The sequence below is a fragment of the Hippichthys cyanospilos genome, chromosome 3, assembly GCF_059441005.1.
Source record: "Hippichthys cyanospilos isolate Australia breed blue-spotted pipefish chromosome 3, RoL_Hcya_1.0, whole genome shotgun sequence".
Classification (NCBI taxonomy): domain Eukaryota; kingdom Metazoa; phylum Chordata; class Actinopteri; order Syngnathiformes; family Syngnathidae; genus Hippichthys; species Hippichthys cyanospilos.
Window position 1 is genome coordinate 17,307,397 of NC_142371.1, and position 25,503 is coordinate 17,332,899.

General features: G+C 41.3%; 6 protein-coding genes across 11 annotated transcripts; all 6 read right to left on the reverse strand.

The window, feature by feature from the left end:
* Positions 1 to 497: 497 nt before the first annotated feature.
* LOC148425991 (trypsinogen-like protein 3) lies at positions 498 to 3,431 on the reverse strand. Of its 4 annotated transcripts, none has more exons than XM_088409738.1 (6): positions 3,422 to 3,431; positions 2,191 to 2,425; positions 1,978 to 2,119; positions 1,424 to 1,677; positions 1,081 to 1,217; positions 498 to 993 (listed from the first exon to the last, which is right to left on the reverse strand). In XM_088409738.1, exons 2-6 carry the CDS (start codon positions 2,228 to 2,230, stop codon positions 799 to 801), a joined length of 768 nt encoding a protein of 255 aa, XP_088265864.1. In that variant the 5' UTR covers positions 2,231 to 2,425; positions 3,422 to 3,431; the 3' UTR covers positions 498 to 798. The 4 variants fall into 4 exon arrangements, with proteins under 4 accessions (XP_088265864.1, XP_088265863.1, XP_088265861.1 ...); XM_088409737.1 differs by having other exon boundaries at positions 1,978 to 2,122; XM_088409735.1 differs by lacking the exon at positions 3,422 to 3,431 and having other exon boundaries at positions 2,191 to 2,242.
* Positions 3,432 to 4,386: 955 nt separating this feature from the next.
* Positions 4,387 to 7,418, reverse strand: apoc2 (apolipoprotein C2). Of its 2 annotated transcripts, none has more exons than XM_088409290.1 (4): positions 7,317 to 7,418; positions 7,123 to 7,186; positions 5,807 to 5,966; positions 4,387 to 4,668 (listed from the first exon to the last, which is right to left on the reverse strand). In XM_088409290.1, the coding sequence occupies exons 2-4, from the start codon at positions 7,169 to 7,171 to the stop codon at positions 4,578 to 4,580; spliced, it is 300 nt and encodes a 99-aa protein (XP_088265416.1). In that variant the 5' UTR covers positions 7,172 to 7,186; positions 7,317 to 7,418; the 3' UTR covers positions 4,387 to 4,577. The 2 variants fall into 2 exon arrangements, with proteins under 2 accessions (XP_088265416.1, XP_088265418.1); XM_088409292.1 differs by having other exon boundaries at positions 7,123 to 7,181; positions 7,317 to 7,407.
* Positions 7,419 to 10,554: 3,136 nt separating this feature from the next.
* Positions 10,555 to 12,271, reverse strand: apoa2 (apolipoprotein A-II). The gene is made up of 4 exons (XM_088411659.1): positions 12,153 to 12,271; positions 11,994 to 12,038; positions 11,011 to 11,221; positions 10,555 to 10,920 (listed from the first exon to the last, which is right to left on the reverse strand). Exons 2-4 carry the CDS (start codon positions 12,034 to 12,036, stop codon positions 10,764 to 10,766), a joined length of 411 nt encoding a protein of 136 aa, XP_088267785.1. The 5' UTR covers positions 12,037 to 12,038; positions 12,153 to 12,271; the 3' UTR covers positions 10,555 to 10,763.
* A 1,928-nt stretch (positions 12,272 to 14,199) lies between these two features.
* Positions 14,200 to 16,398, reverse strand: apoc4 (apolipoprotein C4). Of its 2 annotated transcripts, none has more exons than XM_088410819.1 (4): positions 16,237 to 16,398; positions 15,474 to 15,513; positions 15,273 to 15,399; positions 14,200 to 14,442 (listed from the first exon to the last, which is right to left on the reverse strand). In XM_088410819.1, exons 2-4 carry the CDS (start codon positions 15,511 to 15,513, stop codon positions 14,247 to 14,249), a joined length of 363 nt encoding a protein of 120 aa, XP_088266945.1. In that variant the 5' UTR covers positions 16,237 to 16,398; the 3' UTR covers positions 14,200 to 14,246. The 2 variants fall into 2 exon arrangements, with proteins under 2 accessions (XP_088266945.1, XP_088266946.1); XM_088410820.1 differs by having other exon boundaries at positions 15,315 to 15,399; positions 16,237 to 16,387.
* Positions 16,399 to 19,400: 3,002 nt separating this feature from the next.
* Positions 19,401 to 20,409, reverse strand: apoc1 (apolipoprotein C1). Its single transcript, XM_088409344.1, has 4 exons — positions 20,298 to 20,409; positions 20,093 to 20,150; positions 19,837 to 19,972; positions 19,401 to 19,760 (listed from the first exon to the last, which is right to left on the reverse strand). The coding sequence occupies exons 2-4, from the start codon at positions 20,145 to 20,147 to the stop codon at positions 19,730 to 19,732; spliced, it is 222 nt and encodes a 73-aa protein (XP_088265470.1). The 5' UTR covers positions 20,148 to 20,150; positions 20,298 to 20,409; the 3' UTR covers positions 19,401 to 19,729.
* Positions 20,410 to 23,608: 3,199 nt separating this feature from the next.
* On the reverse strand, positions 23,609 to 24,944 carry LOC148425996 (uncharacterized). Its single transcript, XM_088410036.1, has 4 exons — positions 24,880 to 24,944; positions 24,114 to 24,170; positions 23,962 to 24,046; positions 23,609 to 23,899 (listed from the first exon to the last, which is right to left on the reverse strand). Exons 2-4 carry the CDS (start codon positions 24,154 to 24,156, stop codon positions 23,647 to 23,649), a joined length of 381 nt encoding a protein of 126 aa, XP_088266162.1. The 5' UTR covers positions 24,157 to 24,170; positions 24,880 to 24,944; the 3' UTR covers positions 23,609 to 23,646.
* Positions 24,945 to 25,503: the final 559 nt, after the last annotated feature.

The window sequence follows — 25,503 nt, forward strand, 5'->3', positions numbered from 1 at the left end:
AGGCTTCCCAAAGTGGCGTCTGCAGCACGCTCGCCGTTGCTCCTTGGGGTCTCCCGCCGCGGAGAAAGGGACAACAGATGGCAGGGCGGCCTCTTCCTTCCACACTCTTGGCTGATAATGGACACAGCTGTTACTCAACGCGTGTGGCGTGTGCGGATTTGTGCTCGATATTGCCATTCGATAGCCGTGTCTTTATGGCGCCGGTTTATTTGTGTCAATGCATAAAAGTTTGGATCTCACGTCACGCTTTGCGCTCAAGATTGCAAAGAATTTCAGTCTTGGCACCTGCTTGCAAGCGGTTTGGAGAGAAATTAAAAACTGGTTTTGTGCGCCCTCTAGCGGCTGTTATGCAATTTACGCTTTTTCAAGAGAAAATGTGACATATTTAGTACCCCTAAGTGACATAATGTGAATGGGAACAGGGGAACTGGGAAGAAAAAGGTTGAGCGCCACTGCTCTAGACAAAAAAACAAAACAAAACAACAACACACAATTGGTATGTTGAAAAACTCTCAAATGAAGGCACTTGTATCTCAAGACATGACTTAACGGTGGGTAGGGGGTACTAGACTGAGAAAAATATTTCCCCACGTTGAGGAAAAAAGGGTGAGAACCCTGGAAAAAAATGGTTGAAAAACTCTCAAGTCAAGGCACTTGTATCTCAAGGCACAACTGAGTCCAAAAGCAGCAAAGCTGTTTGCTTTTAAAGGCACTTTCGTCAGGCTAATTTGAGAACGTTCAAACTTTTGTTCAAGTTGTTTCATTAGTTAGCATTAGCATTTTTTGTCCGCTTTTCCTTTACGGCCTCTCGGTGGTGGGGGCCCGCGCGGTTGTGGTGGTGGGCGTTCGGCTGTCCATGACGTCTCGCATCCAGCGGGTGTACTCGCACAGTTTGGTGAAGACGCCGGGGTGGCCCTGGTTCTGACAGCCCAGACTGAACCACTGCACGCCCTGCAGCTGCCCGTCGCACACCAACACGGCGCCTTTGTCGTTCTGCGTGCCAAGACGTAAAAAAAAAAAAAAAAGTTGAAGTGAAAGTGTAAAAAAAAAAAAAAGTGGCGGAAAACGATTTGGACCCACCAAGCAGTTAGCCGTGTGTTCTGCACCAGCGCACAGCATCCAGGGGCTCCAGAACACGTAGTCGGGTAAACTCTTCATACATGTTTGGGCTTCCACAATGGGGACACTTAAACACTTCAGCTCCTTAGGAGACTCATCTGTTTCAAGAAAAAAAACGTCAATTATTAATACCGGTCCGTGGGTCAGCTGGCAAAGGGCCTCACCCGAGATAATGATTTTTTTTTTAACTGAATTATTTTATCTTGATGTTAGTTGTTTGGCGCCGCCTCTGGCCGCTGTCGGTATTACATTTTGTAGTGAGGAAAGACGGCGACGCACACGTCTTTGACGTCGGTGGTCTTACCTTGATTCGGCACGGTGGAGCCCCAGCCGCTGACGCCGCAGCTCTCCCCGACCCGAGGGCAGCGGCCCGGCAGCCCGATGGGTTGGACGTGCCGGTCCAGGCGGGCCGGCCGGGCCAGGCGCACCATGGCCAGGCTGTGGAGCGGCGAGCGGTACGGGCTGTGGCGGACCACTTCCGCAACGGCGATGCGCTGCTCGGTGCCCTCCTCCGCCGTCACGTCGTGTTCCCCCAGCGAAGCCGTGACACCGCTCGATCTGGGGAGCCGCCCATTTTAGTCGCTCCGAGTGCAGCGGACCCCCGGGTTACGGCGTCCCAGGCTTACGTTTTTTTTCACGTTACGAAGTGGAATACTACGTTTTTTCGTCCCTTCTTTACGGCGTTTTTCCTGCTGCGCGGCATCAACAACTGTCATGACCTTAGGGGTTGGCTATGTTTTTGTTGTTTTGCCTCCCTCTTCAGGCGTTTTTAGATAACGGTTTTTATTTTCTGTTCGTGTCAAACTGCCTGCGCTGCAACGCTTCACTAAGATGCTGGTCTGCTATTGCATGACTTACGTGGGCGCGCACGCGGCGGACGTGACCAGCCACCACTGGTTTACCAAGACAGCGCTGCATCTGCTCCTCGAGTTGTGGAGAGACGCCTGCCAGGGTCGGGAGTACGGCGGGCAAACCCTGCCGTCCTCCGACGTGGACGCGCCTGCTAACGCTCGTTATTAGTTGACGGTCGTCACCAGAAGGTCATGGTGTTCATAAATGGCGGCGCTTTACCCGTGAGGCCCAAAGCCAGCAGCAGAACAACAAGCTCCATCTTCTCCTTTGATGCGGTCTGTGGCTCAAGTCGCTGGCGCAAGCTGCTCCTTTTATAAGCCCCGGAGGATTTTGACTTTGCCGTCACTTCCCGCCCGGACGTGAACTTTGAAATGGCGCTCGCATCGCACCTTCTTTCCGCTAATCTTCTCTTCGTTCTCGAAGGACGAAGAAATGTCCTCACCGCCTGTGAAATCTGTTTTTTTGGCCAAGTATCGTTGTCGGAGTTATTAAACTTTGGAACTTTGGATATTGAAATAAAAGGTCAAATAATAATAATTTACGAAACTCGCTCAATCCCAAAAATGAAATTTTTGGTATATTTCAAAATTCATTAAATCCCATACTGTATATGTATTTTACGTATTTATTTACGTTTTTTTTTTTTTTTTTTCAAGAATTGGGGACTTGCTGGCACTCAAGTAGTTAATTGAAAAAATAAGAATTAAATGCTCTATTATAAAATAATAAAAATAAATCATTTCTGCAACTCATACAATCATACACTACAAATAAAAATATTTGCCATACTCCCATACTGTATAATTTTATTGATTTAATTGATTATTGAACCAAATAATAAAATGTATGTCTTTCAAAAATCTAGGCATTCAATTCCATACTGTATGATTTATTTGTTTATTTTCAAGAATTGGAAATTGGATATCACTGAATTGGTATTTTTTTAAATATTTTTCGAACTAACTGATTAGGGATCATAGACTGTGTTTTAGGACCGTGAAATGGAATAGCCTCGAATATGAACTTATGTTGTTGAACCTACAGTATATTTAAATTTTTCCTGTTTTACATAATCTTATTATTATTTTTGAGGGATTCTTGCATGTCGCTGCTTTTACAATATAGTCTAAAATCTGGTGTATCCCCATTTTGAGACCCGCTGTTTTGAAAATCATTTTATCATAATGAAATGAACAGGTGAAGCTGATACAAAAAAAAAAATATGTGAATCGTCCGTCGTAGTGATAAAAATTAAGCAGCATTGTCGCAAAATCTATAAACACTAAAAGACTTGTGATAAATCTTGATGGGCTGTATTAAAAAATACCTTGGCCCCAATAAACACAAATAACGTCTTACATCACAAACCAAGCACTTGTTACACAAGAACAACTTCAGGAAATAATTGCGTCTAATTCAAGTTAATAAAGTTAATATTTTACCATCGTACCTCCTTCCCACATGTTCTTTAAAAAAAAAAAAAAAAAAAAACTACGATTGCACAAAAAAGGTCGGGCTTTCAAGGCCAAATTATTTGCCGAGTGCTGTCGTTAGCCACTTTTTTTTTTTTGGTCTCATTTTACGGTGCAATAGGATTTATGGATTGCAAAACAAATGAGGTCACCCGGGAACAGCGTGTCCGCGTTTGCGCAAGACAACGCTTATCAGAGTTCATCAACACGGGAAGTCGTTTTATCCTAACAAAAATCCTGAGGTCTTCTCTGCCAGTGCGTCACTTGGCAGACTTTGAAGTGGGCGTGGCCAATCTCATTCATTTCATTCTAACACTAAAAAGACGTTTACTAAGAAAGTAACTAGCTAGCTAGCAAGTTAGTTAATTAGCTGACTAGCTAGCTAAACCGGACTATAATAACGATGACTGTGAGGTTCCAAATTTTCAATCTCACATTTGGTAGCTTCTATTCTATGCGCCAACAGTTTTAAAATGGACCATTCATTGAACCTGCGCTTTATAATCAGCAGCGCCTTATAGTGCGGAAAATATGGTATCTACCTTATATGGGCGTGGGAGTGAGTGTGCGTTTTGTTGACATTCATTTTAGTGCAGCTCCATCGAGTGGATGCCTAACGCAAGCCCAGCACTATGGTAGCTTCTGTTCTATGCGCCTTATAATGCGGCGCGGCCTATATATGCGGAAAAAAGGGTATTCTCTGAATTTATTCAGTCGATTTATCAGAACTGTCTCTTTATTCAGTTCAAGGATTTCTGAGATTAAAGTCACAATTCTCATTTAAAAGGGAGAAATTTGACTTCATCCTCACTTTGAACGGTCAAATCCGAAGTCCTTCAAGTGGATTCTTTATTCTAGAAATTCGGTTGAAAGTGAGAATTTCGAGAATGGAGTGAGACTTCTTACGTTGAGAATGACCAGAATAAGTCGTGAAACATGACACTTTTGTATAAATACTTTTAATATTTTGACACGTGATACGGAGGTCGGGTGTGTGTGGCGGCCGCAATTGGGGCGAAGACGGACTCGAGTGTCTCATTTCAAGCCTTCGGAAGCGACGTTGTCCTGACTGTGAATTTTTTCCAAGCCGTCGTCTGCTGCTCGCGGGTTTGTTTGGTTTGAGTGGTTTGGCGTTTACTGCTGCCCGGTGAACAGGTGGTAGAGCTGATCCTGTACGATGCTGTTGTAGGTGCTCAAAATGGTGGTGGTTTCCGAGTAAAGATTCCTGCAGAAACAACGGGGCGCAATTGAATATTTTTTTCGCTGTATTTCGTCCAATCTTTTGATCTCTTCGTGAAATGCGTTTCACATCATAGAGAGGGCATTGAAAGACACCGGGGAGCCGAAATTTCACCCAGATGTTGACAACATGTCAAAGTTCAACACAGCATGCCCGCTTACCGCAGATTTCCGATCTATAAGCCGCAGGTCATAACATCGGATATTTATGCAGAAATATGCATAAATATGTTTGTCTGTTTTTTTTGTTTTTTTTTTTTACTTTTTTTTAACTGCCTGCTTATAGCAATATCCTATTTTCAACAAACTGAACATGCCTGCAGGTTTAGCACCGCCATGTCTTCAGAATAACACCCACATAATACTGCAGATTAAAATAGTAGGTCAAACTTGAAATCAGTATTTCCTTCCTTTGCGATTTATTTTTTCTCACTTAGTTTAATTAGTTGAATGATTGATTATTTTATTGAACATATAAACACATTGCACATAATTCATATATCTATCTAGCTATGTATCAGGCTATAACTTGCTAGCTAGCTAGCTGTAGCATCTATCTATCTATCTACAGTATCTATCTATCTATAACTTGCTAGCTAGCTAGCTATAGCATGTATAGAACTGAATATCTCTATAACTTGCTAACTTACTAGCTATAGTGTCTATAGTACTGTATAGCTCTATCTACATATCAAATTTATCAGTTATAAAATGTACAAGTGACAGTTTTTTTTTAAAAGATCTTATTTAGAGTATACCTATTTATATTTAATACTCTCATTTTAAAACTCTTGTTGCGCACAGCCATTAATTGACAATTTTTCTTATGTCTTCTATTTCATAGTTGTTCCATAACTTAAAACCGATACACACTTTTGCTTTACCAGTGGATTGCCCCCTGGTGGCAAGTAGATAAATGGCAGATAAGCTGCACTGGGCTCTAAAGCGCAGAACTCAAATCACGAGAAAAAAAAGTTGGGCTTGGAGTCCAAAATGTATATTATCACACGAGCTAAAATAATGTGAGAATGACGTGTAAGAAAATGATCCAAAAATGATCCAAATAGAGCATATATGGAATATATGTATTCCATATTTTGAGAACACTGAGGCGGGCGTCTTACTTGACTTTCTCCTCCACCTTGAGGCCCTTGATGGTGTCCATGTAGCCGGACACGGTGTTGACCGCACCGTTGTAATAAGACTTGACGGAGTTGCAGAGGGCGGCGAAGGGGCCCGGCTCCTCATCCGTGGCCTGTCTCGGCATTCGGAAGCCTTCGGCGCCTGCGCGACACAACGGCCGACATGCCTCACGCATTTCCGATTGGTTGCCTCGCTCAGGCGCCAGGCTAATAGAAAATTGCCGCACTATAAGGCACAGCGGAATATTTGGCGCACCTTCAACGAATAGCCTATTTCAAAACTGTTCATATAGAGGGAGAACCGCATTATAAGGCGCATAGAATAGAAGCTACAGTAGCGGCTGGCGTTGCGTTATGCATCCGCCAGATGGCGCTGCGCTAAAGGGAATGTCAACAAAACAACCAGATCCTGTAAGTCACTCAATAGTTATTAATTTAACCACATTCTTTTAAGATTGTGACTTTTTCTCATTTTTAAGTTATTTTTGTAGCATTACGACTTCTACAATTTTTTCCAGCGTTTTAGCATTTAGGGTTCAAATGATAGTTATAGTTTGATTCTGATGTTTCGTTAACAACTGTATTCCCTTAAGATTATGACTTTTTTCTGATTTTTACTTTTACGTCTTCTCAAACATAGTCAACGCTAATTCCTCCGGCATTTAGGACTTTAAATTGTAGTTTTGATTTTATCAACTTTGTTGGAAAAATGTGGCATTTTTTTCTTGAGATTGAAATGTTTTCACTTTTTTTAAAACTTTTACAGCTTCTCAAACTGTCAGCACTACTTCAACTGGCATTTAGGGTTGATATTTTTGTTTTTTTTATGATTCGTTTTGTGAAACTTTTGTCGGAACAATGCAACTTTATTCTCTTAAGATGATGACTTTTTCTCATTTTTAAATTGTTGTTTTTTGTACCCTTACAGGTTCTCAAACATAGTCAGCACAATTTCCTCTGGCATTTAGGAGTTCAAATGATAGTTTTGATTTTATTAAGATAGGCTTTGTTAAACTTTCAACTTAAAATGCAACTATCTTCTCATAAGATTACGACGTTTTCCAATGATTAAGTTTTTCTTTGTACTTTTACAATTTCTCAAACATAGTCAACACTTCCTCTGGCATTTAGGGCTTCAATTCATAGTCATGATTTTATTATGATAAGTTATATGAAACTAGTTGAAACTGGTTTAAAAAATAATAATAATAATAATGGCGATTTTTTTCTTCCTGCTTGTCCAACTTCAAGTTGCTCTTCCCGAACTGCCATTTCGAATCAAAAAAGTCTCCACTTACTGACAGCAAGGAGTGCAAGCAGCACGCCGGCAAGCAGGAACTTGTTCATGACGGCGGATCTGATCTGCGAAACAAAACAAGTCAACGTCGATGATTCCGTACCCGCCGCTAGAGGGCGACATCGTCCGCCTGCTGTCCGCAATCGCTTTCAATTGCGGGCGACATGGTTCCGATCGACTCGAAAGAAAACTCACCGTATTCCCTTCCGGAAGAGTGATGAGAAAAAAACAGAATCGGCTCCTCGGCCATCCTAGCGGCTTTATATAGCGGCGCCGCGTGTTGACTTGTCGCTCCGGGAGTCAAAGTGCACTTCGGGGTAGATAAACTTGTGTTGTTGTTGCCCCCCCCCCCCCTCCTGGAAATTGTGAGTCCGTGCTGCGTGGCATAGTGCATTCCTTGAAATTCGCTATCTACGCGAAGACGTGGAGGACGATGATGATGAGGCTAGTGTGGCAATTATCTTTTTTTTTTTTTTTTGCTGCACGCCATGTTACGTGTGCTGACTTCATACCCAAAGTTTTTGCAACGCTTTGGGTCAGGGGCGCTTCTAGGGTCAAACTTATGGCGCGGCCAACCCCCCCACCAGGTAGATTAACTATAACAGTTTTGTCAATTTTAACATAATTTCATTTGACTAATGAAAGCAAAGCATAAGACCGTTAGTCCATGGATATTTAATCATTAAGCTTGTTAAATACTATTTAATGGCTACATTCTCATATCTTAATCAATTAGCGTTGAGGTTGAAATTAAATTTGAAGAATATTAATTGAAAGAATGGCTCGAACCCTGTGGTGTCCAAACTACGGCCCAGGGGTCATTTGCGGCCCAACAATCAAATTTTTCGGCCCACCGTGTGAACAAAAACATTTTTTGACATTGGCCGGCAATGCTACTGGAAAAAAAAAAGAATTTGACTATATAATTAAACTACATTATATAGACAATAAACTCTTGCGTGATTGATTAATTTCTATAGTATTGAATGGGATACATTAAAATCATAATAATGCGGCACATACGTCTTTCTTATTTTCTCTGTCTGGCCCTCAGAGGCAAATGTTTGGACACACCTGCTCTAAGCGATTAGTCAATTAAAATAGTTGTATATTGATTTGATAATCGACGTGGATTTAATTTTGGCACTTGCTTTACCTTCATTTGAAAGCACCATATTTGTCAGTGAATATTGTTTGGGGAAAATGTTAAGGATTGGCTGGAACAAACCATTGTGAAAGTGTGTGTGTGTGTGTGTGGAGGGGGGCTATATTTTTGTTTAAATACACTTCTTTAGAAAGTGACAAATAAAAAGCATTTCAAAGGTGTTGGGATGAAATCAAGAGGCTAGAAATGGCCAGGCATTGGGCTGAAATGACTTCTTGTGACATCACGGCGGCAACGGCGACGTGTCGGCTCAAGCTGGAGTCGCTGGACTCTAGTCTAGAGGCTGCTGTACACGTCAGCCGACCTCGTTTGGCTTACGAGATCTCGATTACGCTCGTCGCCTGCCTTGCGCCGCCGGCAACATTTCAAACAAAGTCTCCATTATATTGCATCATATTTGAAGAGCTAGGAGATATGTATATTCCAACATTGATTAAATAAAAAATGAAAAGTCCCGTTTGGACGTTTCAGTGAAGTTACTTCAGTTTCCTTTGCGGCGTTTATTTGAGATTCTGTTTTGATTCTGTGTTGAGCGGGTCTGATTTTAATACGTTCTTGTAAACAGAGGGTTCGAGAGTAGCCAGGTTTACATAAAGCTAGGGTTTGGGGGGAAAAGTCGATCAAGTCGGGTAAGTCGACCTTAAAAAATATCCAGTTGGAGGCTCTTGCTTTATAGCTTGGTGTCAAATTTACGGCCCGCGGGCCAGAACCGGCCCGCGAACAGGTTTAATCCGGCCTGCCAGATTATTTAATCATGTAAAGTATAAAAATGTTGCTTGAAAGTTTTTTTTATGATTAGTGGTAATGTTAATGTTTCATAATTGATAGCAATATTAATGTTTTATGATACATTATGATGTTGTGCTTGTACTACTTTGGACAGTATTAAAAACGAATAATAAACCTTTGTTTTGTTTTTTTAAAGTTATATAAATATATACCATGACTTTATTTGTCCAGCCCATTTGGGAATAGATTTTCCTCTATGTGGTCCACAAACTACAACAAGTTTGACAACCCCGCTATATAGCTCCTTTGCTTGTCTCGGTGCACCACCTAGTGGCCGGATGACTGATGCCGTTTGTGCTCCCAAACACTTACTGCTTTAATAGTTAGCGAAATTTTATAAATTGATAATATTAGCACACAAAGTTAACATTCCAAAAAGGATGCAGGCTTTATTATCCCAGAATATAATCTGTCACAATGAACGATTTCTGTAGGAAAAAAAAATGATCGTACTTGAGTTTCTGTTGGCTACTTAGAGATGAAAGGTAATGCGTAACTTGCGTGGTTTTAGTTTATTTTCGTAATCGGATGGGTTACCAGTAGCTGGGTTTACATAGAGCTGGGTTTGGGGAGTTGACCAAATGGGGTAAGTCAACTTTGAAATCTTTTGAAAAGTTTTCTCCGTTTAAGTTTCACGACTTCATGTTAGAGCACAATTGTATCGCTGTACACACTTAGATGTGTCACAAAAAACTGTAATCTGCTGGCTTTGCGAGTACCACCTTGAAATAAAGTCCGGTATTTTGCCCATCCCTGTTTGTTTTTAGCATTTTCCTCCCAGGCGTGAGTGCAGTACCTGCATAATTAGTCAAATTTCAATTGCGATATTGGCTGACACGATTGTTTCAAGTGATCCTCGGCGATACGGACATTTAAAAGCAGGTGACCTACATGTAAAATCAAGCACTTTGTCATCCCACCAGGGGGCAATGTTCCCCATGTTTGCATGGCAAAAGCCTCTGCTAATATATTATTTACCAGTGTGAAATGGCATTGAGTTTCTCACAGGATTCCTAATGTATACAAATTTGGAAAAATTCTATTGGCTAAAAACTTGGAATACATTGGGTTTGGAATGACCGAAAATGACACTTGATTGAAATTTGCTTAAGAGTAAATAATGTGCATGGTTCCAAGTAGGCTTCATTTTTTTCATAGGTTTGCACTTAGCAAGAAAGCTAGCTGTGTTGCCCTGTGTGTTTTTGCCATAATTGTTGTGTACTTTGTTTATTTATTTGAGTTCACTGTTATTGTTTGCAAGCGTCAAGGATCGAAGCCTTGTCTAAATGCTGCTTGTTAAGAAAAATAAAAAAAATGCAGACAAGTAGACACGTTTGACCAAACATGATGAAAAATGGATATTGACCCGAAAAAATGGTGGTTATTATCTTGGCCATAATCGCGCGGCCCTAACCTGTGGAAAATGTCAAAGTTGACACTGGAGTAAGTCCGCCCGAATCAAGACGAGGCTCAAACGTCTCATTTTTCCCGTCGGTTTTATTGCACACACTCACAAATCCAAGCAGACACTCCGGTGCGAGGACTACCGTCAGAACGCGCGCGCCGCCGAGCACATTTGATGCGGACGGCGAGCAAAAAGGAAGGACGCCCGGCGCCTTCGGGGCTCCGAGCGCCGCGCGCCCTCCGGCGGGCTTGCGCCGCTTTCCTTTTCTTTGGCTTTGTTTTTTTTACTCTGCGGGCAGGATCATGTCCAGGACCAGCTTGATTCTGTCGATGCTCTCGCTCAGATACTGGCCCACGTACGGGCGCATGTAGTGTCCGTACAGGCCCAGGGCGGATTGGCGGGCTTTGTCCACCAGGGGGACGGCCTCTTCCGCCAGGGCGCTGCGGAACGAGGGGGCCACGGAGGCGCGTGAGCGACGCTCCGGGGGGGGGGGGGTCAAATTTCAAAGGCGGCTTTGGCGGGGCGCTCACCTGGCAACTTTGACGACGGCCTGGAACTCCGGCTTGGTCTGCAGCGCCTCGGCGGCCTCTTGGGTGGCGGCGCCTTGAGCGCTGGCGCTCATTTGTTGTTGAAGCTTGCCGAAAGCGTTGAGCAGACGCTTGTAGAAGGTGGCCCTGTAGTCATTGTACTTATCCACCAGTTCCTGATCGGGGGCGGGGATTTCGCACAGGCTCATAGAGACTGAAAGGAGGGGGGTGCATTTTATTAACCTCGGTACATGCAAATGTAAACATGCACTTATTTATTGTCGTGCCGCCGCCGCGCAGGAGAAACTCCAAAAGATGTTCTATATATAGTGTGGTGCCATTGGTTTTAATCATTCATACTTAAAAAATCAATAAATAAAGTTGCTTCATGTTCCAATTCTTTTGCTTTCAATTTGAAAAGAAGATGTGTTACTTTTTTTTTTTTCCTGGCTCATCTCAAGCATAATTGCGTCACCTATAACAATGCGCATTCGTATAAAATTCAACAAAATGAAGGCATGCAAGAGTCACTGGAACACAATTTGGCCATGACTTGCTTCATGTTCCAATTAATTTCCTTTAAAATTTGAAAGACAAATGACCTGTTCTTGTAGGTGTACTGGTATCTTTAGGCCTATTTCATTCAGAAACTCCAAAAGATAAATAGTGTAACGTCATCTTTCATTTCCGGTTCGCCTGCCGGAAAGTTGCATCTCAAATCACAACGTACATTGGAAGAAAAGGTAACAAAAGCATACATGTAAACTAATCACTATAACATAAATTGGAAATAGCTTGCTTCATGTTCCAATTAATTTGCTCTTAATTTGAATAGAGAAACAAACTGGTTCTGTCTCGACACTAAAAAGCATTACTTTAACTACATATATATATATATATATATATATATATATATATATATATATATATATATATATATATATATATACATACACAAACACACATACACACACACATCTTCTTACCCTGCAGAACCAGGATCAAGGCGACGGCGTATTTTGTATTCATGTCTGAAAGGAGAAAAGCGAAACAAACCCATTTTTTTTTCCATTTTCCAATGCCCAATGCATCTTCAAACATATTTGGTAAGTAAGATCCTTGTAAAAAGAAAGCGCAAAAGTTACCTGCTACGGATCGCGTCCGGATCCCAGAAGTGACAGTGTTGCTCTGAAAGTGAGTTGTCTGCAACTGGGGACCGACATCCGGAGCCGATGATATAGGGGGGGACCGCCGGCACACGTCATCTGATCAGGACCCGCGCGCATGCACGCACGCACGCACACACATGCGCACACACATCGCCCAAACAAAGTCCAGTGTACATGCCATGCGCTTGAAAACCCCGCGGAGCTCTTGCGAAACGCGGCCCCGTGGCCCGTGCCGTATAGTTCCCCGTGCACCCGAAGACCCGGCTGATAGCGCGCGTCTTTGCTGCGCGCGGACGTCTTAATCTACACCTCGCCCGTAAAAACTCCCCTCCGATTAGATTATCTCGCCTCGCCGTTCCCGCCGAGGTCCCGGGTCGGTCCTGGCGCCACCTCGCTGACCCCTCGTCCTCATTTTCCCAGAATGGCGGGATTCTTTCTTTCAATGGCCTAGCAAGAATTCCCTTTTTGGCTAGTTCGGCATTGGTGGCGTCGTCCGATATTAGGGCGCGTCGTTGAATGCGGCCCGCTGTGGCTACGCCGATTTGCTAGCGCTAGCAAAGGTACAACAAATAGCACGTTCCGATCAAATGTGAATTCATAGCCGCTTTCGACTTGATCTCAGTCACAGACGGTATTTTGGGGCCGACTACTAGACTGTTCCTGTTCTTATTGATTTTTAGAATTTTGTCTGTATTTGCTTTCTGACTTTTCAGTGCGAATTCCTCCAAGAAATAAGGAGTTTTGACTTTATTCTTCTGATTCATTGAACAGTGACTGAAAAAAGTGAGGATCCCAACTACAGGATTTTCCGCACTCAAGGAGAAAAACGGGTAAAACCAGTTCCATGTATTAGCCGCTCTGCAATATAAGACGCACAGGATAGAAGCCACAGTGGTGGCTGGGGTTGCATTACGCATCCACTAGATGGGGCTGCGCTAAAGTCTGTCAACAAAACAATCAGAAAAGTCAGTCGAACATTTCCGTCACAAGTTAAGAATGAAGATGCTGCCACTCCCATTGAACTCTTTCACTCCCAATCCCGTGCAAAAACGGTTGAAAAACTTACACTCGCTCCCAATCCCGTATAAACGCGGGGTACCGTATGTTAAGGCGCATCGAATTATAAGGCGCACCCTCAATCGATGGCATTTTTTAAAACTGTTTTCATGTATAGGGTGCACCGCACTATGAGGCGCATAGAATAGAAGCTACAGTAATGGCTGGGCTCACGTTAGGGGTCCACTAGATGGAGCTGCGCAAAAGGGAGTGCCAGCGAGTCAAGTCACTCAAACGTTATTAGTAAACAATGAGAAATGAAGAATAAAGATATGTTGAAAGTAGTATTTCAATAAATACCTCTTGATTACATTCAAAGACTGTTTAAATCCATGCCAAAATTAATCAAAAGGTTAAAAGAATATAAATATGATTCCATAATAAACAAATGTTTGCAACCAAAGTATATTGTTTTGTTGATTTAACAACAGTTTATGGATTTATTTGATAAACTCTTGTTGTCTGTTAGCAAAACGTTTTTTGGGCCTTGTCCCCATAAAATATATACATATACAAATGCTTGTATAGCATATCAAAATATTAAACGGGGTGTTATAAAAAAAAGTCGTAATTGTAAAAAAATACATTTATTTCTAAAACGCTTAGGTCAAAAGGGAAGAATTTGCATAGCGCAATGTCGGTTTTTGAAAAAATGAAAGACTTTTAGGTGCGCCTTACAGTGCGGAAAATAGGGTGTTCGGTTTGATGAATTCTGAGGATAAAGTGAGAATTCTGACTTTAAGCCATGTGTCGTATTTTGTTTGACAACTGTTGTTCACTCTGTGCTACGTTGAAACTCGACTTGTCGGCATCTGGGTGAAATTTCAGCTCCCCGCTCCCAACGCTTTCCTTTCCAAGCGAATCGCCTTCGATGTACGGATGAAAGTATCGGCCGGAACGCGGCACAGGAGTTTCAAGTCGGACTTCTGAGAGAGTCTGAATAGACGGACACCATTTTCGGACAGCGTTTGTTCAGTTTGTTGCTTTAATGACGCGTGAAACGAAAGCCCGCCCTCAGTCGCTTCCTCGCTGGGTGCTATTGGCGGAAAAGTAGGGCACGTAGTTGGCGATCCTCTCCCGGGCCGACCGCCCGACGCCGGCCGCCCATTGGCCCAAGCCGTCCGCCAGCGGCCGGATGTGTTCGGCGTAGTACTCGCTGGCAAATTCCGTGGCCGTCTCCCTCGCCGCCGCCATCTTGTCCTTGGCGGCGCTGTGTGGGGAAGGGACACAAGGACGGCCATTGAGCGGACCTCGTTTTGGATTTTTGGATTTTGCCGCGTACGTTTTGGCCTTTGCGCCCCATGAACTCGCTGAAGTGAAAATCCAGCGCCCGCCGACGCCCCCGCGCTCTTTCGGAACCGCGCTTTGTTCGAGAGCGACGGGTTTCGTTAGACGTAATCCGTACGAAACAATCGTTTTAGAGGACATGATGGGAAAGTGGGAGGAGTCTCGTCAAGCGCCGCGACAATGTTACGTACGACGTACGCCGCCGCGTTTCAAAATAAACGCATTAAATAATACATAGGCTTTTATTTGGAAGTTTTTTTTTTGTTACGTCCCGATTAGCTCGACTCCTCCGATTACCCCGTAGCTGCCCGCATGGGGACCGGCCGTATGGTGCATTCAAATGCAGTCGGACGTTTCAAACTCGTACAGATTAAAAGGTCAATTTATGTTGTGGGTCAAATCGACCCATCTTAAAGTTCAACTAAATGTTTAATGATAGCGAAGGGAATTTGTGTACATTTCTGTCGCGGTGCTTTTTCAATCTTTCATTTGTTTTTTGTTTTGCTTAACAAGAACGTTGCAAAAATTAATCAAAAACTGCCTCAAAAAACTGCTTGAAATTGAATATTGGATTTCGGTGACTTACTACGCCCAGGGATAGATATATATATATATATATATATATATATATATATATATATATATATATATATATATATATATATATAATATATAATGGTTAGGAAAATGCACTCTATCAATCAGTTGTCCTCACTACGATAGTAAGACAGAAGTGCGTGTGTGTGTTTGCACGTTTTTGCGCGTGTGCATTCGCTTAAGCGCGGCGATAGCGACCGGGCGTTGTCAATCAGCCTCTGCAGGATTCCCGCCGCGTCGGAAAAATTCGGCGCCGCCGTCTGCGCCCGAATCGTCCCGCAGGCTGCAAAACAACGGCGGGCGAAAAAGCTGGTCAAGCAAAACAAGTCGACGAAAATCAAGCGGGACAAAACTTACCTTCAACCAGTAAAATGAGAGCAATGAGGAGAAATCTCATCTGCAGGCAAACAAAAATCATCTTTATTCATCTTTCTTTATGCTGCCGGCCGTCCGTGATTGCCGCTTTTCAAGAATACAAACAAATTAAACATATCGAGATAAAAATATAGACAGGCGTGAAAATGAGACACGCTCTCATTGAATGTCATACTTTAGAAGTGTTTTCATACATAGGGCGCACTGCATTATAAGGCGCATAGAATAGAAGCCACAGTAGTGGCTGGGGTGGCGTTACGCAGCCACTAGATGGAGCTGCGCTAGAGGGAATGGCAAAACAATCAGAATGAGTTTAGAAGAATGCAATTCTGATTCCATGAAATATTACATTTCTCTAAATCAAATTGGAACCAAAAAAACCTTCAAATCTATTTTCTTTTGTCGAAAAACACTTTCTGGATTTATTTAGTAAATTTGCGCTATCTTTTACAACTTGCCTTTTTTTACGGCCTCTCCCCATATAAATTGCTTCAAATTTGGACCACATGTAGCATATCAAAATTTTAAACGTGGCGTTATCAACATTTTAAGTGTATAAAAAAAAAAGTAGATTCATAACTAAAATGCAGAGGTAAAACCGGAAGAACTGACATTTCTTTTTTCGTCTCCCAAAAACTCAACGTTTTCTACGCTGTATAAGGCGCGCCGGATTATAAGGCGCTCGCTCATATATGGAGAAAATCGGAGGCTTTCAGGCGCGCCGGAAAAACCGTTAAGAGTGTACCTTTTTTCTTGTGTTTGTTTGTTTTCTTTCAGTTCCGTTGCTCCGGCACACGCGAGTTGAATGAAACCCGTGTTATTGAGCCATTTTATTTATATAAGGCAAACAGCTCGTACATTGGTCCCCGCGCTGGCGCTTTTTTCGTTATTTGTTTAGTTGAATAATTGCCTTTTCCCTGTTTGCCTTTGAACGCGGCGCACGGCGGTTTGAGGAACCGGCTCGGCCCAAACGAATCATTCCATATATTAGAAATCGCCGCGGCGGCAAACGGGAGCTCCTCCGTCTTTTGGACTTTATTGGAGGGGTCGCTGAGGCGTTTGCCGGCCGGGAGGGATCTCGCCAAATTTCATCCGCCGCCATGTGATGAACGCGGTCGGCCCCCGATCGCCTTCTCTGCGGCCAGAGTCCATGGCAAAAAAAAAAAAAAAAAAAAATCAATCTGAACTCTGAAGCAATAACAGCCTTCCATCCCACAGCTGTCCAAACACATGCGGGGGGTCAACATTTTGTTTGTTCCTAAAAAAATAAAACAAGTATCTTAAAGGGGGAGTCGACACTTTTTTTTTAAATGATACGCTTTTGAAAAATTAAATAAAATGCGGACCTTCAAGGGGAAGTCAGCCCGAACTTTTTTTTTTGACAGATATGGTCCTGGGGGGAAAAAAAAAGGGAAGTCCATGCATTATTTTGGGACATAATAAAATGCATTTGAAAAAAAAAAAAGGAGCATGCATCCTAAAGTAGAAGTTGACCGCTTATTAATTAGAAAGAAAAAGAACAATGTTGAAGGAAAAGTATACGCAATTTTTTGGAAAATTACATGCTTTTGAAAAAAATAAAATGAGTATCTTGAAAAGTATCATATAGGGAAGTTCATGCAATTTTTTGGGGCAGTAATATGCTTTCGGAGGAAAAAAAAAAAGATCAGGCATCCTAAAGCAGAAATTGACCCTTTTCTTAATTTGACAGAAGTACTGAAAAAAAATCTTAAAATGGAAGTCGACCACAAGGTTTCGTTTTTGTTTTTTTTTTTACCATAATATGCTTCAAAAAAACTATAATCTCAAAGGAGTCCAACCCAAAATGTTTTGACAATGATATACTCATCAAAAACAAAAGTATCTTAAAGGGACAATGTGTAAAATTTCGACCGTTTTTCATTCAAAAGGAATAAATGAAATGAATTCCAAAAACTTGCAAGTGAATGTGAATGTTTTAATTATAATCATAGGTCTAGTTATCATAAATTTTGCTCCATGGAGGGGTGGCACTCCACCCCAGGCGGCCATGTTTGTTATAGCTACGGACAATGGTAAATGCAGCATCTGCAGCACCTCCTGCTGTCCGTGATGAAAAACACTCTCAATCTTACACACTGTCCCTTTAAAGGGATTTCAATCCTTTTTTTTTTTTATTGCGGATATGCTTTTGAAAAAAAAAAACAATTTGAATATCTTCAATATGAAGTCAACCCACTTTTTTTGACAGTAACGTGGGGGGGCTGTATACAGAAAACGCTGTATCGTTCACATGGAATAAAAAGACAATTCATTTGGTAAAAAAAAAGTCAAAATGTTACAAATATGGCCGTTTTTTTCCCCCAAATTGTGCAGCCCTCGTTTTTAGTTGTATGAATTTTTTTAATCTGGAGGATGACCCCCATCAGGAGACCGTCGGCTTTTCCCGACAGGTTACAGCCAAGCGAGCCGTCAATCATTAACCGGCGTCAACTTTGGTCCACCTCTTGTGAAAGGCGCTCGGCGGCCGCCATGTTGGCACCTCACCTTTGCTCCTTTTGACACAAATAAACAATCAAACCCCTTGATGACCCCATCAAAGGAGGGAATGATTTCAAAAAACAAAATCTTTCCTTCGTCCCCTTTTCTCATGTTTATTTATTTGAAAAGATAATAAATGCAAGATGTCGTCCTTTAAGTTACATAAAAAAAATGGGTCAGAAGACAAATGCTAATGAGTGTTAGCTAAAAAGCTACAAATCACATTTATTCAATTAAAATGAATGATTACATGCAATATTATAGCATATCTTGAATATGACCTATTTAATGAGTAGCTTTCAATAGAAAACTAAGGTCATTAGTTGTATAAAACAATTGTGTACATGTATATGAATTCATTTTTATTCGGAATATATTATTAGTACTTTTATTATTTTATTAGTATTTTCATGCGTGGGATTTAATAGCCTTTTGTTTTCTATTTTTAGTATTTAGTATTTTTGTTTTACTTGTTTTATTTTGTATTACTTTTACTATTTTATTAGTATTTTTTAGTATTATTTAAGTCTTTAATTCCTTTTTGTTTTCTAGTCAAAGCTACTCTCATTAGATAAATAATTATTAAGGTTTACTTTTATTCATATTTATTTCATTATATTGCTTTAATTGGCTTGCTCATTTTGCTTTTTAGTCAAACACTTTTAGTTTGAATTCAAATATATAGCTGAAAATTTTTTAATGCATTTATTATGCATTTAATTGCCTTTTGTTTACTATTTTTCTATTATCTAATTTTTACAAGTTCATTTAGTACTTTTTTTTAGTACTTTTGCTATTTTATTAATTTTTCTCAGTACTATTTATGTATTTAATTCCCTTATATTTTCTATTCAAAGCTACTCATATTAAATAAAGAATTTTTAAGGGTCACGTTTAGTTCATATTTGATATTTCTTTCATTTGCTTTCTCATTTTGAGTGAATAAACGTGTGTTTCTTTTTTTTTTTTTTTTTACTTTTTACTTGTTTACATGTTGCCTCATGGATGAAGTCAAAATAAAATATATGTAATCGAAGACTTTTATCAAGGTTAACGTAATATTTTGTTCATTTAATGATTTTGTTTTTCTTAAAGTGTGGCTAAGATATGCTTGATTTTGGTATTTGGTTCAGATTATGTTTTGTGTGGTCAAATTTTATGTGCGTGCTTATTGTGGCGTTCTTGCAATGCATTCTGGGACTTGTAGTACATTCAGGTTCTTTTTTTTCCTTCCTTGCCCAGTGTTTTTTTTTATGATGCATAAATGCCTTTTCCCTCATATTTTGAAGACGAATGTCATATTTCATGAGCAATGTGATGACATCTTGATTGAATTCACATTTTTCCCCCAAACATTGCAATAATAATAGTAACAAAATGGACACCGCGTTGTTGTTTTTTTCCCCAGTATTGTTCATTTATTCACAAATTCAAAACAGATTTACAAATGAGTTCACTTTGGAAATCTTTCAAATAGTAACTTTGAATGTGCATATTTTAACTCATTCAATCCCAAAGACGCATTTTTACGTATATTCCAGGAGGCCTTCATATTTATTTCTTTATTTTGCAAGCGTTGGGGTGAAGAAGGGTGATAAAATGGCTGCCGCTGAATGAGTTGAATGTATCGGACGTAACGTGGCTGCCCGGGAACGTAGAGCGAGTAGCGCAAGAGCGACCACGAGCTTCAGGTCAGGGCGGAAGACTTGAAGGTCCTCCTAGTTGCCAAAGGTCTTCTGAAACCATTTCCTGTCGGAGCACAAATGCAACAAGTTGTCATTTTGCGGGCGCGCGTGCGTGCGTTTCTTTGTTTACGCCGACGTACGTGATTTTGTCGGCAAATTCGCTGTTGCGAATGTTTTCGAAGGATTGCTTGGTGCTGTCCGCCACTTTTTGGAACGCTTCGGCCACCTGATCGCCGTATCTGCTCAACTTGTCCTCGATGGTCTCGTCCTGAGCATCTGTGTGCGGGCGTCAATGCAATCAGCTGATAAGTATATTACGTTTAAAAAAAAAAAAAAAAAAAAAGCGAAGTTGAGAAAAATCCCACATTTCCGGGGTGCGGTGAACGCAACACTCACCCGTGTAGGCAATCAGAGCCAACAGGAGCACGGCCGCCGCGAGGTAAAGTTTCATCGTCTGGAAAAGTTACATACGTTAAATTTGAGACAATAAAATTGGGGGAAATTTCACAAAAAATGCTAACTATAAAATCAAGTCAAGTCTGAGAAAAATCATCTGAAAATTGAGAGTAAATTAAAAATATTGATAATAATAATCTCCTACCTGTGGTTGGTCTTGTTGTTTTGGATGCAAACTGCTGTGTTGTGTGTTTGTGTGTGTATGTGTGTGTGTGCGTGGCTTCTTATATGCCTGCTGGCTTGCACAAATGTGACGCACGCCGGACTCAAACGAGCGCACGTGGTGCCCCCCTCTTTTCTTTTTATTGAGCGTGTCACCGCTGCCAGATCGGGATCCGAGGTGCAAAAACAAGGCTCGCTTTACAAAGCGCAACCTCAATCGATCTGTCTTTCCCAAAGTGACAATGCTCACTTCTGATCGGCTCTGTCAGAAAGGTCTTTTTAAATGTAAATTTATTATCATTTCAGGGACGTTTGATAGCACATCTTTTTCAGAACCATACCATTTTGATTACGCAACTGTTGCGTAGTCACCGATACCGAGTACCGATACCGCTGCTTTTGATAAATGAAAGTCCCCTAAAAACACCAGTAGATCATTTCAACGAGAGGCCTATCTAAGTAGCGTTTTTGCCTAAGTTTCACGAAATAAATAGCATTTTTTCTATTATTTAAATTTGTAATAAAGAGCGCTCGATATTAGTGATGATGCAAGTGCTGATATCCTGAAATAAGATCACTTATCTACCCGATACAGATACCGTATTTTCCACGCTATGAGACGCACCCAAAAGCCTTAAATTACATCGGAAACGGAAAAAACGCAACTAATGGAGAAAGGTTCCGGTAGTTGTCGCTAACTTGAAGCTAGCGCCATGTAACTAGGATCATTTTTGCTGTTTGGAAATCGTTTTTTTTTTGCCTGCGTTAACAAAAGTAATGAAAAAAAAGGATGTTCCCAGAACTTTAACTGCGGGAAGCTAACATGAAGTTAGCGCTATGTAGCCGTGATTGTTTTTTTTCACGTTTGGAAATTGTTTTTTCTCTGCGTTTAGCACAATTAATTCTACATGCTGCCTGAACAAAAATGATGTGCCCAAAACCTTAATTAAACAAACAAAAAAATGATTGCAATGTTTTAAGCTAGTTAGGTAAAAAAAAAAAAGACGTCACGTCAGCAAGGCGCAAAAAAAGAAGTTCGGATGCGTTTTTATCTCTCTTTTTTCGATTTCGTGGGTTAGCGGCGGGTCAGCGCAGCGTTCTTTGATCAGCGAATGGAGATAAGCCAATGGACGGCCGATTGCATAAAGATGGGTCGAAAGGAGCTCCCTGGCCGCTCCTTTGGACCCAAAGCGGAATAATGGAGCCTTCCATTTGTGTTCCGACCGCATCACGCATGCAGGTCCAAAGTTTGACTTTGTCAACATTCATCAATCGACCCGCAATCCCCTCTGTGGTGACAATTAATCAAGTGGCCGGCGTTAGCCTCCTCCTCCCAAAAAAACAAAAAAAAACTTTCCAACAGGGATTTTATCCGACTCGTCAATTTATCGTCATTAGCGATCCAATCGGAATGTTTCTCCAAGTATTAGATCGGTGGATCTCCATAGGGGCTATGTGGGATTTTCAACCAATAGAATTTAGTGCTTTTAACAGGAATTGTGCGTGTTTATTTCCAAATAAGAGCAAATGAATTGGAACATGAAGCAACTTTTTTGTAAATCCTGTTCAAGTGGCTCCTTTGCAAACCTCCAAAATATCAAATACAAATATTTGCGTTTCCCATCGCGATTGTATCCGATTCATCGATGAATCGAATATTTCAATAATAGTTTTTTGCGATCCTATTGAGAATGTCTCTCCAAGTACGTTAGATCAGATGTTCTAAATGTGTGATTTGATCAGGTTATCAACGGATGGAATCTAGAGCGGTTTAATACCGTGACAGGAACAGTACATGTTCTCTTTCAAAATAAGAGTAAATTAATTGGGACATAAGCAAGTTTTTGTGAATTGTTTTGTCGTGGCTCCTTTGCAAAATGCGCACATGCTTTTATTTTTCTACTTTATGCAAATGCACATTGTCGTTTGTAATGTGATTTTTTTTTTTTTAAAAGCTGGGTATGTGTTGTGACTCATCATTTTTTGTTTTTCTGGAAATGAGTGTTTATTTTTCCCTAATTTATTTGACGCCTGACCCGGCAGGCCTTCTGACCCACATTGCAAGGTTCCGTGTCTTGTCAGCTGGTTAAAAAAAGAAAATAGCACCAAAAGGATTGGATTGCCTCACTCTTTGTCACACAGATGTTCCTTTTTTTTTGGGGGGGGGGCAGACAAAGCTGATGGTAGCGTCTGCTCCTTGTGAATTGCAAATGCAGAGAAATTTCTTTTGAAACCCCACCGATTCATAAATGAACAAATATCCCATTTTTTTTTTCCTCCCATTGGACAATAGAAGTCCCCAAAATGGACACATACCAGCAAGGGGTTGAAAAGACATTTTTCTATTCGCCGTCGACTGAAAATGACATCGGATTTGCTGAAGGCTCAGGTATCGACCAATCGCAGTCCGTGAACGTCACATGACTCCGGGGAAGCCGTAATTGGTCGTCACCTGAGCCTTCAGCACAGGCGATGTCATTTTCAGTTGACGCAAAATGTGTTTTGAAGTTTTGAAGTTAATATTTTGTTCATTCATGTTGTTTATGTGGAGTGATTCATAAACAAAATTCTTTTTACTTCAGGGCTAATTAAGTACAGTAGGTAGAAAATAAGTGGACTATCCCTTTAAGGAAAGTGCTTTCATCTGCAGTGTTTTTTTTTTTTTCGTCTTCTTTTTTGTGAGGTTACTAGCAGTTAAACATCTGTTGATTTGCAGAGGACTTTTTTTTTTTTTTCCAAGAAATGTTTTGATGGCACAGATGGAGCAGACATGCTGAGCGAGCGCTCCGTGATTTTCGTGTTCTTCGTTTTGCGTAATAGATGCACCACGCGCGCGCGTTTTTGTTTTGTCAGATCCATTTATTTTGGTTCATGTTATTGGTCTTTTGTGTTTTTTTCTGTGGTTTCTTCAAATTAGTCGTTTGTCACTCCAGCTTTTGTCTGTAGATAACATGCTAGCTAAAGTTAGTTTTTATCTTTAGCATGTTACATACGTAGTGTTGCCTCATATGTGTTTAGCTCATTAGCATTTTCGATTGTGCTAGGTATTGGTGGTGGGTTTTTTTCGGTCCGCTTTGGGCTGCCGTGTCTGACGTTGGCGTTGTTAGCACGTTAGTAGCACTTTAGCAATGACATCACACAGGAAGCACCTTGCATGACCCCAAACTAAACTTAAGTAAACTCGCACGCTCAGAATAATCCAAAAAATAAATATTACTGCTCCCGTGGTCCCATTTATTCGATTTTTTTTTTCCAAAAGGCTCTAACGAAATGACGGACTTGAGCGCGGTCGCGTTGCGTAAGATCTACTTTGAGAAGTTTTTTTATCCGCATCATCTGCAGTTCAAACATCGAGAACACTGGAAGACGTGTTCTTCCGGTTCTCGCCGGACAACTTTGAACACCACTATGTCCTTGTCTTGAACCGGATCCTGTTTGCGGCTGCTCCCTTGCAGCGGGTCCCAACGCCCGGCGCGGCTCGGCCGGAATTCATCCGGGGTCGGCCGCGGGTCCGGACCTCCGGTCTCCTGCGCGGAAGCGTCCAGCGTGGCCTCGTTGCGCGAGTTCCGACGGGCTCTCAGAAAGCTGGACGTGAAACTCTTTTAGAAGTTGTTTTCTTGGTTTTAAAGCTATTACGTGGAGCATACTTGCGGATTTCGGGGATGTCCTTGGGGAGGAGGAACCCCGCCTTACCCATTTGAGAGCTCTGCCGGCTCTCGCGGGCGCGGCAACCTGAGTTGGGAGACGGGCTGAATACCTGATGTCAACTTTTGACTTTGAAGTTTTGATATTGACATACCGACGAGGATTGCCAGGGAAAGGACGAGCGTTACGACCTTCATGCTGGTTGGTACACCTGCGAAGTGGAGCGCAATCAATACGTGGGATGCGGCCATTTTGGGCGATATTTTTACACTTTTGAAAAAGCTTCCCTCCCCAAGTGTTGGGATAAAAGTGGGTCTAAAAATGTCTGACACTGAAGTATTTCGCAGATTATTCCAGATATTTTCTGGAATGCAACCCCAGCCGTTAAGGGAACGGTGTAAACCTCAACGTTATTTTTCAACTGTGTGAAATATTTTTTTCAGTAAAGTACCCCCTAACCAGCATAAATCTTTTGATCTTTTTGATTAAAAAAAAACACCTTTGATTTAAAAAAAAAACAGCTAAATATAGCTGATTTGATGAACGTTGTCACTGCATTTTCATGGTACCACAAGGTGCTTTTTAGTCAGCTCTAGAACATAGCGTAACATCTGGTTCATGTCTAGTTTGCCTGCCGAAAAATTGCGTCACTAACGACAATGTTCATCCGTCTGAACCTTAAATTGTAAATTTTGCGAGGGAGTCACTATAACACATTTTAGCAAAGGGTTGCTTCGTGTTCCAGTTCATTTGCTCTTAGTTTGAAAAGAAAGCGTACTGCTCCTGTCCCCCAGTATGAAATTAGATTCGCCCCGTTAAAATCTCACCCTTTGCCCCGAAAGTGCCTCGGTGCCACCCCAATTTTGAAGCACCGGTGTACAGCAGTTATAAAATACCAAATTTGGTCGTCCTCATCTTACCTGAGGGGGTGGAGCCTCTTCTGTCTTGCGCCCGCAGTGGCTTGCCACTTATATAAGCGGCCGCTGCTCAGCGTGGGCGGATGTGTTTTTCTTCTTTTTCTATTTGTTTTGGGCTGCCTTATTTTTTTCAACACATCTCCACTAAAGTTGAATGTTGTTCCGTGGATAAATATTTATTGATAATGATTTCTTTTTGAGAACCGGTCTGACACTTTATGTTGATTATTTTTTCTGGACTCATCTTTTTTATTCATTAAGTTAATGATTTGATTTGTGAGAAGATGTACCGTAACCCCAAAACAGCACACTTTATGCTGAATATTTTTTTGTGGACAAATATTTATTTATTTGAGAACAGGTCTAGCACTTTATATTGATTATTTTTGGGTGGAAAAATATTTAATAACTATTTCCTTTTTGGATTTCTTCTTTGATCCGAAAGAGGGCATTTTAGGTTGATTATTAATTTGTGGACTACTACAAAAAAAAGTTAGAAAGGGTCTAAAGTTTGCCGTGTTTACATTTTTATTGATTTAATTATTTAACCACTGACATATATACCAGAATTTCACTTTAAAATGTATCAAAACACCAAAATACCAAATTTTACAGCAGGCCCGATGG

Coding starts and splice junctions, on each gene's coding strand:
- apoa2 (XM_088411659.1), bottom strand. CDS start 12,036: ATGAATACAAAATACGCCGTCGCCTTGATCCTGGTTCTGCAGG. Junction 11,222..11,993: donor CTTGATCCTGGTTCTGCAGG/GTAAGAAGATGT, acceptor CCCTCCTTTCAG/TCTCTATGAGCCTGTGCGAA. Junction 10,921..11,010: donor GCCGTCGTCAAAGTTGCCAG/GTGAGCGCCCCG, acceptor CTCGTTCCGCAG/CGCCCTGGCGGAAGAGGCCG.
- LOC148425991 (XM_088409737.1), bottom strand. CDS start 2,230: ATGGAGCTTGTTGTTCTGCTGCTGGCTTTGGGCCTCACGG. Junction 2,123..2,190: donor GCTGGCTTTGGGCCTCACGG/GTAAAGCGCCGC, acceptor AACGAGCGTTAG/CAGGCGCGTCCACGTCGGAG. Junction 1,678..1,977: donor TCCGCCGCGTGCGCGCCCAC/GTAAGTCATGCA, acceptor GCGGCTCCCCAG/ATCGAGCGGTGTCACGGCTT.
- apoc1 (XM_088409344.1), bottom strand. CDS start 20,147: ATGAAACTTTACCTCGCGGCGGCCGTGCTCCTGTTGGCTCTGATTGCC. Junction 19,973..20,092: donor GGCTCTGATTGCCTACACGG/GTGAGTGTTGCG, acceptor GCCCGCACACAG/ATGCTCAGGACGAGACCATC. Junction 19,761..19,836: donor GAATTTGCCGACAAAATCAC/GTACGTCGGCGT, acceptor GTGCTCCGACAG/GAAATGGTTTCAGAAGACCT.
- apoc2 (XM_088409290.1), bottom strand. CDS start 7,171: ATGAACAAGTTCCTGCTTGCCGGCGTGCTGCTTGCACTCCTTGCTGTC. Junction 5,967..7,122: donor GCTTGCACTCCTTGCTGTCA/GTAAGTGGAGAC, acceptor TGTGTCGCGCAG/GCGCCGAAGGCTTCCGAATG. Junction 4,669..5,806: donor AAGGTGGAGGAGAAAGTCAA/GTAAGACGCCCG, acceptor TTGTTTCTGCAG/GAATCTTTACTCGGAAACCA.
- apoc4 (XM_088410819.1), bottom strand. CDS start 15,513: ATGAGATTTCTCCTCATTGCTCTCATTTTACTGGTTGAAG. Junction 15,400..15,473: donor TCTCATTTTACTGGTTGAAG/GTAAGTTTTGTC, acceptor GTTGTTTTGCAG/CCTGCGGGACGATTCGGGCG. Junction 14,443..15,272: donor GAATGCACACGCGCAAAAAC/GTGCAAACACAC, acceptor TTCCCCACACAG/CGCCGCCAAGGACAAGATGG.
- LOC148425996 (XM_088410036.1), bottom strand. CDS start 24,156: ATGAAGGTCGTAACGCTCGTCCTTTCCCTGGCAATCCTCGTCG. Junction 24,047..24,113: donor TTCCCTGGCAATCCTCGTCG/GTATGTCAATAT, acceptor CTCCCAACTCAG/GTTGCCGCGCCCGCGAGAGC. Junction 23,900..23,961: donor GACATCCCCGAAATCCGCAA/GTATGCTCCACG, acceptor TTTCACGTCCAG/CTTTCTGAGAGCCCGTCGGA.